Source organism: Falco naumanni, chromosome 2 (assembly GCF_017639655.2).
Source record: "Falco naumanni isolate bFalNau1 chromosome 2, bFalNau1.pat, whole genome shotgun sequence".
Lineage (NCBI taxonomy): Eukaryota > Metazoa > Chordata > Aves > Falconiformes > Falconidae > Falco > Falco naumanni.
Genome location: NC_054055.1, coordinates 74,050,690 through 74,064,589, shown reverse-complemented (window position 1 = coordinate 74,064,589; position 13,900 = coordinate 74,050,690). Strand labels below are relative to the sequence as shown.

Below are 13,900 nucleotides of genomic sequence, written 5' to 3'. Positions count from 1 at the left end.
TCCCCTTTCATCCTGTGATTTGTAATACTGTAACATTAGCGGCAGCCACAGCACTTGTGTAAAAATAGCATTTAGTTTATCTCTTTAACAGCATTTTAGCAGCTGTTGCCAGCTCACATACTTTGCCAGCTCCTGGCAGAAAACCAGTGAGGAGCAACCTGCGAGCCACAGGTCAGAAAATTCCGTCCTGTCACAGCTACCCTGTAAATTCCATACACTGGAGAGGCCCTGGGACCACGGTGACACAGGCAGGCAGTACTGCAGCAACTCACCAACCCACATGCCCCAAGCCGGACAGCAGGGCACCTGTCTCGTAACTGACTACCCCGGGCAGGAGGTCCGAGCACTTCACACTCCCCCAGCCCGCCCCTAGTTAACGGCACGGCGCTGCTGCTGGGCTCTGAGAGGGGCTGCGAGGCAGAGGCCGACCTGGCCGCGCCAGCCCCCCAGCGCCGTGGGGAGAAGGCGGCCCGCGCCCCCGAGCCCCCGCTCCCCGCTGGCAGAGACGCCGCCCCAGCAGCCCGCCGCAAAGGCTGCTGGGAGGGCAGGCGACGAGGCGGTAGTAAAACCGCCGGAACGCTCCGCCGTGACGCCACGACGCACGCAGCATGCCCCTCCCCCGCCCCGCCCCCTCCGTTACCATAGTGACCGCCCGGCGCGTCTCCAGCGGGGCGGAACGGGAGAGTTCTCGCGAGGTGTCGGCGGGAGGGGCGGGCCGGAAGGAGGTACGGATTTGAAGGCAGCGGCGGGAGGGGAGGGGCGGTGCCGCGCGGCGTGGGTGAGTGGTCGCGGCCGGTTCCCGCGTGGCGCGTGACCCGTCGTGCCCGTCGCTCAGGGGGCGCGGGTCCGCGGGTCCGCGGCGCCTCAGCTGCTGGGCGGGAAGGGACGGCGCCGCCCGCCACCCAGGCCCCTCCCCGGCGAGCAAGCGTGTGGCGGCGGCGGGTCCCTCACCGCTCCCGGGACGGTGCCGCCCTCTGCCCGCCCCGGCCCCTGCGGCGCTGCCGCTCCGGGCCGCCCTTCCTCCGGAACCGTCCGCCCCGCGGGGGTGGCTCCGGCGCAGAGGCGGTCGCTGCTGCCGTGCATTGTGCCCGCGACCGGCTCCGTGCCCGCCGCTTTTGGGCGGCCGGCGGGAGGCCTTCCTATCCCGACCAGCCCCCCCGGCCCGGCGGCGGGGCGGTGCGCTCCGGCCAGGCCCGGCCCGTGCTGCGCGGGGAGCGCTGTGGGGGTGTTGGGCCCAAAGACCAGTGAAACAACTTGACCTTCGGTTTCAGCAACCGAATAACTTGACCGTTAGGTTATTAGACACGAAGGTTTAAAATATTTATCCGGTGCAGTATTAAAAAGTTTATAGTTCTGCCCGGGGATGAAGGCAGAGCTTTAATTTTAATAGTACATTTGTTTGCTAGGTGTTACTCCTTTCCAAATCTGAGTGCTTATTTTAAGGCTTTTTCAGCAAGGTATTTGCATATCTTTGCCTTCTACATGAAATATTTATAAAGTGGTTTTTTTTTTAAATGAGGCAGAAGTACAAGGCTCAGTTAAACTGTATCAGATCATGAGGTAATTTGATAGCAGAGATGCCAACAGTAACTTGGGTTCTGTTCTCAGGATTTAGTTCTCTAAAAAAATACTTTTTGTTTTAGGTGAGCAACTGAACCTGAAATTGTACAATCCCAATTCTTGAATCATGGTGCATTTCATATTCCCTTTAAAAAAAAAAAAAACAAAACAAAAAAAAACCCACAATAAAAGCAAATGTCAAATAGATCAGTTCTTAAAATACCAAATGACTGTGTGACACTGAGTGGGCAGGCAAATCAAATCCTGAGGAAGGATCTCTGGGAATTCAGTTCGGTATCACTCATATGGGAATGCATCTTGCACTGCAGTATGCAATGCAAGATTTTAAATCAGAAGCACAGACTTCAGAATGAAATTTGAGCCTTCAGTCTTAGCTCTAAAACCCTTGACTGAAAGGTTTGCTTCTTAAATCTTGATTCTATTATTACCAAGGCTTTGCCTAAACTAGCGAAACATTTATTTCCTAGCAGGTTTGATTGTCTTTTCAAGGTGGTTTGTCATAAGTGTGGTTTTCAACACGTGTTCTGGGAGAACATTTGTTAGATAGCGTTTTGAGAAAGTCTATGTGCAGTCTCTGACCAGTCTCCATCATTTAAACAGTATTCTTTAAAAAGAAATTATCCCTTGGATTTGATTGTGGCTGATTAATGGCTTATACTTACAAAATGTTGTAGTCACATGGTAGTGTGTATGTCACAACTCCTGTTGGTTTAAATAATAATATTTTTCTTAACAGGAACCCTGGAGTCTGTGAAACACTGAAAGTCAAGTGGAATAAGTAGATAATTGCCAAACCTTTATTTTGAATTTGATCCAACATAAAAAGTAGAAAATGTCACCTGGGAGCGTTCTGCAACCTGTACTGAAAATGAAGGTGGATGAACTTTTTTTGTGCTGGTTGAGTCAGCCTGCAACTCAGCTGACACTAAAGGACTGCTTGAGAAGCATCAAGAATGAGGAGAGATTTGAGATTGGCAATGAAGATTCAGGAAATGGTAAAAATGAGAGGTTCGCTAGTAAAAATTCCAATCCCAAGCAGTGTGTGTTAGGAGATACCAGATTGCCTTTGATGTCTTTTAGTCCTCCACAACTTTCTACTACTCTTCCACTGGCAACTCCAGCCAGCCCAAGGAACGTTTCCAACATTAGAGCAACACGTCGACCCTCAGGAACCAGAGTAGTAAGTTTGTTTCTTACTTACTAGACATATTTGTTTAAATGGAAGTGAGTTTTGTGTTTGTGGTATTGGCAAATTATGCAAGTAATTTATTGCCCCACAGGAGGTGTCGGGAATGGAGTGAAGCAGTAGTACTGAACATAAAACGTCTATGTTTTTGTGGCATTAGCACTAATGGCTACTTGGCTCCTTGCATCTCTTGCAGCCATACGTGTCTGGCACAGTGAAAAATGAATTGTTTTCTATTTCCAGTATTTTTTCTGTCAAGAGAAATATTGCCCTTTAAAACTGCAGAGTGGAAGGCATCTTAAAAATTCCATTATCTAGTACAGCTCATATTTGGTGTATCTACCCTGGTTTTCTTATAATTGCAAACATCATGCAACACTGATCTTTGGAACTAGTTTACATGTTGTGTTTGCTTCGGTGTGTGCAGCTTAGGTAAAGTCATAATAAATGCTTCTTGCTTTCTGCATTATTGCCTGTCCTGCGCAGTAAGGTTAGGGCTAGTATCTGTATTCTTGCAATTCTTAACAGGCATGAACAAACTAGAAGTGGTGGGAAAGCTAGAAATAGCCTTATAATTAAAAAGTAGTTTTCAGTAATGTCCTTGCGTCCACTGAGCAGTGTCCAGTGTGGGGGAGGACCCATATTTAGAGTCAGAGAATGAAAGAAATAATTGTAAAAGCCAGAACTTGGGATACATAGTCAGATAGCCATGACTAAGCTGGTGTCATTCGCAAAATAAATCTCACACTTTATATTAAAAGAAACCTCTAGCATTCTATCAGATGTGGTAGTTTACAAAGTCTATTTAGTTCACTAAATGGATTGCAGGCACTGGGTACCTTTTGTTCACTTTTGCCAGGGGTAACCCAAACCAGGTGTTGATGCTTCAGATGCTATGCTTTCAGTAACAGGCCCTTCCACTGACAAATACAATCCCATTGTGGTTAAGTGTAAGCCCCTGTGTTTGTCTGTAGTGTTACTTTTATAACATACTGCCTTGACTGCAGATATTCCTTTGTCTAATGATGCTAGGCACTATTGTTAGTACAAGACTCAAATTTGGCTCCACTGAATCTGCATATTAATAAAGTAATTGTTTTGGTACTGCATGGTACACTCGGTGCTTCCTTTGTAAGGAGGTCTTGATTTACAATAGACAATGCCCTCTGTGCAAGGATAACACCCCTGCCCCCAACCTGCATCTAATTTCTAGCCCTTTTAATAAATTGTAAAAACAAGACTGGCTAGAAAATTATGTGGTGACTGATAGAACTAAGCATTGCATATATGATGTGCCTTATATTAAGGGAGTTAAGAGGCATGCTGTTTCTGCTATAGGACTATAAATTCATATCACTTAATAATAATGGTAAGTTGTAAGTGGTCGTCACTCCCCATCACTCTATGTACTTTGGTATCTCAATACGCTGGACAAACCTCCTGGTGTCCCAGGGAAGCCTGCTCAGGGTGGTAGGGGTGGAGATGTTAGAGCTGAGGGTGTTGAAGACGATCATTTACTTCTTGTCCGTTATTGGTGTGTATTGACTGTATATACTTACATTTTGACCCACAGGAGTAACAAAATTACTACTGTTTTGCACTAAAACATTAATCTGAAGTGTTACCTTGCTTTCATAAATATTGATCTTTCAAATTTAGCTTGACAACTTGAAGTCTCAACTTCTTGATTTCAAGACATCGCACTTCCAATCTAGTTTGTCTAGATTGACTTTATAATAATAGGGACTAGTATTTTATGTGTGTTCACTAGCCAGACAGCAGGGCATGATTTATTTATAATGGTGTGAACATAAAGAAAAAAAATGTTTTCTGTTCTAGTGAAATATAGAAAGCTATTAGATGCTCTGTTTGTTCTTGTATCAGATAAAATGTAAAGGGAGAATTTCCATTAAAAGCCACTGTTATTTGATGTACTTGATTACTAACATGTGTACTGTAATTTCTCTGTGTGTCTCAGTTGATCACTTTAAGTAAATCCCATAAAGAAGAACTAGAAGAGATTAATGAAGAGTAACATTCTTTGCTTAATTGGAATTGTTTGTGTAGTGCTGAGAGAGAACCTAGAGGGTTAGGTTGTTGGTGGTTTTTTTTCCCCAAGGACTTGGGCAGGGGGGAGTTTCCAAGCAATGAGAAATTTATTTATGGCTTTATTATTTGGTTGAATTGAAGCTTCATCCAAAAGTTTCCTGATCTTTAAGAAGTATAAATTACATTTGGAGCAAGCATCAGATCTTAAATTACCACCAGGAGATGCATAATTGCATGTTCTGCCATGAGTGTATTTTCTCACAGAAAGCAAAATATACCCTTTTGGTTCTCACACATCCATTAACTACTTGCTGCAGTGTAAAAAGTAATGCACCTGGGTTTGTGTACTTAATCATGGTTCACAAATTGAGCCACAATGGTTTTACCTACGTTATTTGAGTTTAAGTAAGTTTGAGGTCCTAGTCTCATTTCTATAAATGGAAGAAAATGTTTCAGACAGCTTTTTAAAAAAGAAAGCTTGTACTGTAGGTCCAGTAATACAGATTTAAGTTCTAAATAGCAGTCCTGGAAAATGGTAGAAGTTATGTGCTTAACTCTGTGTGCCTGAGGGTGATACTAAGAAAGGGCTTTTACATCCAGCCATGAAGAGCTAGAGAATTTCTTTTAGGACTATATAAGTTAGCTCAGGTGGCATCTTATTAAACTTTTTCTTAACTGTATACAGGAACTCTCATAATGCAGCGTACAAGCAGTAAACTCATTTTGGAAGGATATGTTTTCAGTATCACTGAGCTGAATCACTACATTTGATTATGGCTAAGGTTTCTGTACACCTTTTCTTGTTTCTTAGAATGTTCCTGCAACTTTTTTGAAGGACACCAGACAATAAAGCTGATAAGAGAAACCTGCATCCTCAGGTTATTACTAGGTAGTAAGTATGAATTAATAGGAAACCACATTTTCATGCTATAGGTTTCTGTACTTGTTAGAAAAAGAGGTTTTGCAGGGTGGGAAGCGTTCTTGGAAGACCAGTCTTGAAACTAATATTTAACACCTTAAACTGTAGCATATGAGCAAAACATGTTGGTGCTCTAATGGCAACTGTTAAATAGCATTAAAAGTACTGTAGCTGACAGCTATTGTATTCAAGGAGATGTTTTATCTTTTCCAGCAGTTAACTTGTAATTGAGATTTGAGGTTTGTATTTTTTATCCAAATTTATGTATTTTTATCTAAAATTCAGAAGTTACCATGTGTTTTTGCTGAAACACTGATGTCTTGTCAGAGGAGAATTTGTTGTCTTTCAAGATAGTTGAAGCCCTCCGCTGATTAGCAAGTCCAAAGTACTTTCTCAGATAATGAAAGAACCTATGTGGTCTTCATGTTAAAGATGAAGAAAACCTGAGGTACCTCAAACAGAAGTTTGTTCATCTGGACAGGGCAGTTAAAGCCAGGTTCTAAAGTTCAGAATAAAATGTGTCTTAATCCACATCCATGTTTTGAAATCTAGATAGAGCTCTACCATGAAAGTTCACTTTATAATGTGTTTTTGTGCAAGTGAAAACAAAACAATGTTTGTTTAGTGGTGTGTTTTTTTTCTTTAGGGGAGGTACTTTGCTTGCATGGTATTCACAGGGAGATCAGTGTCTGACTGCATCCATTGTGCAAACACTGTAATTGCAAAGTTCTGGTCATCTTTGTTATGTGATGGAAGTTCTTGCTAACACTTATTATCCTGCAAGTAGGCCTGTGATTTGTATGTAGTATATGTATTAAAATAAGATCAGAGGCATAGAAAAATCAATGTTTAGATCTTGAATATTTTATGAGGGTATTGTTGTGAAGAAAGGAAATTCTACAGCTGTAACTTTCAAACTGAAGAATAGCTGTTGTAGCTTTCTTCTGACTGTTATCACTACTGTACATGGATTTAACAGTGTTTCTGGCACTCTAGATTATCTTAAACATATGGGGTATACACAATCGTACACTGTTCATCACATTGTCAAAAATGCCAGGCCTCAAGGCCTAAAAGGTGCCGCAGGCAAGATGTTTAATCCTAACCAGCTGGTGTGCAAGGCATCTGGGGAAACAATTCACAGAATTCCCTGTGGGCATTTTTTGGGGGGGTGGGGTGCAAAGAGAATGTGATATGAAGTACTTCGAAGTTATTTTCCATTTCTCTGCAGTGTCAACCTTTGATATAAAGGCATCTCTTGGACTGGTTTCTGTATATCGTTTGCTTGATAAGCATACTCTTCCTGCTTGCTATGCTGTGACAATTGTTAAAGCTCATTGCCCTGTATTTCTGTAATTGTGATTTTTTTTAATACTTTATTTTCGTGCTGCATAGCACGAAAGGTAGAATCACTACCATTCTTGCCAAATTTTTGTTATCAGTTGATTTAAATGGAGTGGTACTACTAGAATCCATTTTAGTTTAAAGGAGACTAGAATGAAACCTTTTAAAATCGACAGAAGTTTGAAAATAGTAACACTTAACGGTTGCTTTTTGGAACAAATGAGTTCTGAGGACTTAAGTTAAAGGGTAGCTAGGCTTATACCTGCATCTGTTAGACTGGTGGTGGACTGTATCCATGTTCTGCAGGTGTGCTGTAACCACCTTCTACTAGCAAGGAGAGAACTTATGTTTGTAAAACACCAGAAAAGTAAGAGGAATGACAGTGTTTGAATTCTGCCAGCTTTTCAGTTAGGTAGTTATTAGTCTTTGAAGTTCGCCATGACTTTTCAGGTGTCTAGTCTTCTATGTGGTCTGCGTGTGAATTGCTGCCTAGTATATACCTCAATACTAGGAGCAATGTTAACTACTGAGTCTGTGTTATGTATTAGCATTGCACTGCACGCCAGATTACGTTGTGCAGGACTCGGTGTGGTCTAGAACATACACTCCCTAACTCTGTGTTATGCAAAGCTATTGTTAATAGTGCCATGTCCCATTGCTAAGTGGGGAGGATGGTGGACTTGGCTTCCAGCGTGAGCCCGTGACTTGAAGGAAGACTGTAAATAACCCAGTATCAAACTAATGTACTTTTATGATGATAACAGGGTACTATGACAGATGTCAGCACTAATGTGTTCACAATAAAGCTCCTTCTATGGTGCCAACAGAGGAAGGGCAGCCAGAAGTTCATATTAAGGTCTGGAAGAGTGCAGCTATAGGTGTTCCTAGAAAATCATTATTAGTTTCAAGTGTGGTGAAATAATAGTAGTCAGCATAAGCAACACTGGTAGTATGTTGTGTTATTCTTAAGCTTTGCTGTACTGAATAGCTTGGAATAGAAGAATCATTATCCCTATTAGAGAACCAGCTATTCATTTTATGTATATATGAGAAACTGAAAGTTATTCACTGTTGTAGCTTTTTGGTAGTGCTCCTCATTCTAACTGGGTCGTGTACCCTGGGATATAATGTTACACTTAGCAGTAGTATTAATTGTGTTTACTTTGTTAGAAGAAATAATGGTCTTCGGTCTGCTTTCAAAGTGGTTAGAAGAGAAGATATTTCTGTTCTAGTGGAAACTCATAAATATTTCTTATATGCTGAATTCATTCTTAAGATGTTTTGGCATTACTAGTGCTGAAAAATTGAATTCAGAATTATACTTCGGCTTTTTTCAAATTTAAAATTCACCTGAATCCTGACACAAGACAAACTCAAATATTTGGATTAAATTTATTAATCGCAGGCACTCTCTCCTGTGTGAGTAACTATAACTTAAAAGCAAACAAAAAAAGTTCATAGCTGTATGAGATCATTACTTCCAGTTGCTTCTCTCTGCCCAGTCTTTCAAAACATTTAAGCTTAATTATAGCTTTACATCAGTCACTTAAACCATTCATTCTTTTAACAGGTGGTCCGCCTGGGAGGAAATTAGATATTGATGTAGAGGAGATAGCTTTCTTTTTTTCCTTCAGTGATGCTTGAGAACCCATCTTATATTTTTGACAACCTCTCCATATGCCCTACACTTACGCTGTCAGCAAGAAAAAAACCTTAGGCCAAAAGTATGGGCTTCAGTACAAAATGGTTAATGCAGTTCATCCAGTGAACTAGTTTGTCCACTGATAGACCTAATTGATGACTGCACAAAATTTTTCAGCAAGCAATGTTAAGAGAAAAATCTACAAAATACTAATGGTTATATCATATGGCTAAGTCTTGCATATATAGAGGCTTTGCACACACAACTGTCTTGAAAAATACAATGAAAGTTAGGCAAGTAGTTGCATTAATTCAGGAAGATACCAGTTCAGCGCTCTTGTTGTTTTCTCTAGTCCACACAAGTCGTTACTAAATTCAATGTTCTAACTGTGACATAATATATAAATAACTCCTTTGTGTTGGGTTGGATTAGTGTGGTGTTTATTCATGAACTGTTAACCAGATGGTACCTATGTCTGTCTTGGTAGATAAGATTAGTTTGTATTTTGTGAACAACAAATAAGTCTTAAAATGGGTCGATAAAAAGCTAACCAGTGATATTTTAAAAGTTTGTTCTTGTACTTCATGTTAGATATACTCCTTTTGAATATCAATCACTATTCCATATAAAAAATGGCTAGAACGTGTAGAGCCACCCATCCATGTACTGTGTCTTGACCACAGTTACTTGGAGGGTTAATGGACTCTTAAGGCTCTTGGGGTATGTGCTTAAATAACCTTGTGCATACTGCTTAGTTTCATTTCTTACAGAATTAGTCTTACATATTTGTTCTGTGCAGTTCTTTGTAGAATCTGGCTGATTTCATGCAACGAATGAGATGAGTTGGAAGACTACAAGGAGACTAACAATGTTTGTAAAAATCTACATGCAAGGAGAATACAGGGGAAGACCTTGTGAGTGGGTGATGAGGGAAACATTTGCAAAACATCTAAAATTGAGTTCTAAATGTGCCCGCCGCGAACAAGGTTTGATTGGATCTTCTTGGCATTGTCTTGACAAAAACAAGGCTTCTAGAGCTTATGAAATGGCTTGACTTGATCTGCTTTTGGAATTCAGCAGAACCAAGGGAACAGTTTCTAAACAGTTTTATTCCTTTAGAAGCTAGATTTGTATTGATAAACAATTAATATTCTCAATTATGTAAACTTTTCTATTACATATGATCATCACTGATATACTGTAAATAGTCATCCTTGTGGCATATTTCATTGACTAAGAAAACAAACTATTTGAAATTATGTTGGAAATTATTAACGGCTAGATTATTCTTTCATCTATTAATAGTCTTCATGAATACCATCATTTACAGCAAATACTTTTTAAGTCTTCTGTTGTAACTTAAGATTTTAAACAAAAGATCAATTTTGTTGTCTTTCGTGTTGTTAACACACTAAAGAATACCTCCTTAATTTTGTACTACTTGGTTATTTATCAGGTAGTAACTTTAAGCTTAGTATTGTAGAAAGATCTTCTAGAATGTTTGAAAAAATATTTAGACTTCACATCAAGGCTTCCAGTGATGGAGAATGGAGGAAATTGCTAGTCAAGAGTACTGTTGCTAGTCTGGCAATGTATTTGTGGTATACCTATGTAAGTTGTCTTACTTCTTCATGGTAATGTTTGCCCCTTTGGTTATCATACTGGCAGCTGAAATTCAGTTGGTTACCAGTGACCAGCTTCTTTGCTCAGTCTTCTTTATTTACTTTGTCCTTTACCACTGTACCCTGCTTGCACATTTGGAAGTGCGTGACTTTTCATTGAGCTCTGTAGAAACCAGTATAGTTTCTGCTGCCTCTGTTTCCTGTATCAGCAATGATTTCATACCAATACATGATCAAAACAGTAGTTAGTTCAAGAGGAATTATCTACAGAAGTTCTAACAGAAATCCCATTGATGCTTGGTAAATTACAATCGCAATCTTTCTGACTTGTAGATCAAGGTCTGTATCTTAAAATTCCTGATTTGTTGGTTTTGCTTTAAGATCTTGGGGAGGGAAATCTCAAGTGAATGCATAAGCAAGAAGCTGTCCTGCAGCTGTCACTGACTCAAAATTATTGTCTTGTGATTTCAGGGACTAAATTACATGTCATGTTAGCCTGTGATGCTGGAATTAAAAGTAGTGGTTATACTTTCATACACCAGTCATTCTAGTTTTGGAAATGATGAAATTTGAAGATGTAAATGTGTTTGAGAGGATTAATTGAAAATTCAGTTCATGTCAAAATGATGAAGTACTGAACAGCTGGTGCAATGTTTAAATAAGTTTCTGGACAGTTATAAAACATTGTCAATCATGATCTTTATACCAGATTACTCTGTCAGCTTCTAAATTAAGGTGACACAAGGTAAATAATAGCAATCTAGAAGTGACTAAATATCCAGAATGGCCTGTGTGACTTTGAAAAGTTGCATAATGCATAATATTAGACTCCATTATAAAAGCTGCTGTCTCCTGTAGGAAAATCTCAGTGGCATTCCAAATCAGCCTGAACTGATTCTTTGTTTCAACCTATTCTGCTATTCAGAGGCTTATCTTCGTAAAGTTAACCTTGTGGGCTGTAGCTTCCTCTGTGGATAGACTTTATAGCATCATGGTTCATCTAAAATGTAAAAACCCAGCATCTTATTAGAGCAAGTGTCACTTTAATTTGTACAATCCATACTAGATGTCTTGCTTATGTCTTTCTCTGTTTAATAGCCACCTCAGCAGCATCAATTCGGGTGTAACTGGTTTTCATGATCCAATGAACAAGGTCATCTGAAGAGCATGTATAGTAAGGTTTCATCTGTAGAAGACTATTCCAACAAACTGTTTCCATTAAAACTCCACTTATGCTATACAGAAATAAATAAAATGTAAACTCATAATGTTTTTTTAAGATGGCAGAGAATATGAGTATTGTTCTGAAAGGAATATGAAAGATCCAGTAACTGTCAGGCTTAGGTTTTATAATATCTAGTGTTGATGCTTGCTGAAGTTAGTCTGCCAGACAGAGTTAGCAATCTAGTAACGGCCGTGCAATGTCTTTGGAGTCCAGGCAGTGTAATCATAGCAAGGTGACATGTATCTTGTCTTGCTTATAATCTGGTAACAGCTTGTGGTGTGGTGTACATACATGGCATTCTTTTGGTAATGTGCAGAGAATCTGATCAGCCCATCCTTCCTGGGCTACCAACATGACTATATATCTATCTCAATTTTAACTGGTGTCTATTCATTCACTGTCTTGCCTCAAAAAAAATCGGGATTCTCCCAGCAAATGTGGGAAGAACTTCCAGGCATTGCTCTGCCTAATCCAAGAGTACTGGAAAATGTAAATAATCATTAGAGAAGGCTGACACATGCAAGACTCTCGTGGTTTTTAATTGTCTGTGTGTTCTATGGGGGAGGCATTGCATCCTCCAAGAAAAGAAAAAAAACAAACACACACACCCCCCAAAAAAAAACAAAAACAAAAAAACCCACCCTACATCTAGACCCAGATTCACTTGAACTTCCTTCTAAAGCCAAAGGATTAGTTTCTCCCTGTGAAGGTGGATTTCTTAACTACACATCTAGCAGTTCATCGGTGCAACACACCATATTCAAAATACTGTCCCTAACTTTAAAGCAATCAGTTTGGGTAGCTGGTAGCTGGGTATGAGCATAATAACTTGATTCCTTCTGTGATCTAGACCTTGTAGTCTTCATCTTCCTTGGGTTTTCTCAGGGGTCACTCAGCCAAAGGAGAGTTAGGGATGGATAGCTAATAGTTCATGATTCTGTTCAGCTCACAAGTGCATTGTCCTCTTGTTCTCTTCCCATACAGAGCAGTTAGAAATGGAAAGTTACTAGCAAGAAACAAGTTGGATAAGCATCTGAAGAACTGGGAAAACTGATCTTTTTTGATCCTATTAAACCCCTTTCCTTATCCATCAGCATAATGATAGATAGGTTTCAACCTTGTGCATCCTTATTTCAGGATAGTCAGGGAGGTTGAGAAATGAAGAAAAAAAAATAATCAGTATTTGTGAATTCAGTATTGAAAAGTCAGTATCAGTGCCCCCCCCCCACACACACAGAGTGGTCATCTTGTTAATAGATGTTAATATTCTTAATTGTTTAGGCATTTATATGGATAAAACAGAATTTTCTTTGCTACTTCCCATTTATTCATGTAATTTCCCATTGTCTAGACTTTTAATGTTTTACAGTACCTGCTCTACTAAAATTCGAAGTCAGTAAGTCTTGCTATGTGCTATAGTCTCCTGAGAAGGGAATTTTTTGTTTATTGATCATAATAACATAAAATAACGCACTTGGACAACTGGGACTTTAGTCTGTTGCTGTAAAGAGGTTTTCCTCTGCAAGGGCCTTTTTGAAGACTTCAGAGGGAGTTTGTCCTGGTTTCAGCTGGGATGGAGTTAATTTTATTCTTAGTAGCTGGTCCAGTGCTGTGTTTTGGATTTGGTGTGAGAACAATGTTGATAGCACACAGATTATTTTGGTTATTGCTGGGTAATGTTTATACTATGTCAAGGACTTTCCAGTTTCTCAGGCCTTGCCAGTGAGGGGGCTGGAGGGGCACGGGAAACTGGGAGGGGACACAGCCAGGACTGCTGACCTGAACTAGCCAAAGGGATATTCCATACCATATGGCTGAGTATATAAGCATAAGGGGGAAGAAGAAGATGGGGAACACATAGAGTATTATGGCATTTGTCTTCCCAAGTAACCATTTTGTATGATGGAGCCCAGCTTTCCTGGACACGGCTGTGCACCTGCCTGCCCATGGGAAGTAGTGAATGAACTCCTTGGTTTGTTTTGCTTGCATGCATGGTTTTTGCTTTACCTGTTAAACTACCTCACCCATTAATTTTCTCACTTTTTCCTCTTCCAATCCTCCTCCCGCATCCCACTGTGGGGGGAGTGAGCGAGAGGCTGCATGATGCTTGGTTGTCAGCTGGGGTTAAACGATGACAGAGTTTTGGAATTCTTTCCACAGAGAAGCACTGTCATTCTTCATGCATTTATTTAGGCTATGTCAATGCTGAGCATCATTCTGTATAGTGTTAAGCAGAAAGGTACTGCAGGTACTACCAAGCCTGCCTAAGTAGTGTTTTCTCACTTTGTAAATCATAAAATCAAATCTGAAATGGACATTATTTTCTAATATT

The 13,900-nt window shown here is 40.2% G+C and overlaps 1 protein-coding gene across 1 annotated transcript in view; it reads left to right on the top strand.

The window, feature by feature from the left end:
• The first annotated feature begins 747 nt into the window (after positions 1-747).
• Positions 748-13,900, top strand: part of PPP2R3B (protein phosphatase 2 regulatory subunit B''beta) — a 55,414-nt gene continuing 42,261 nt past the window's right edge. Inside the window, exons 1-2 of the mRNA XM_040584868.1 lie at positions 748-778; positions 2,318-2,761. Coding sequence (XP_040440802.1) covers positions 2,414-2,761 — 348 coding nt within the window. The 5' untranslated portion in view covers positions 748-778; positions 2,318-2,413. The remainder of the gene's footprint in view (positions 779-2,317; positions 2,762-13,900) is intronic.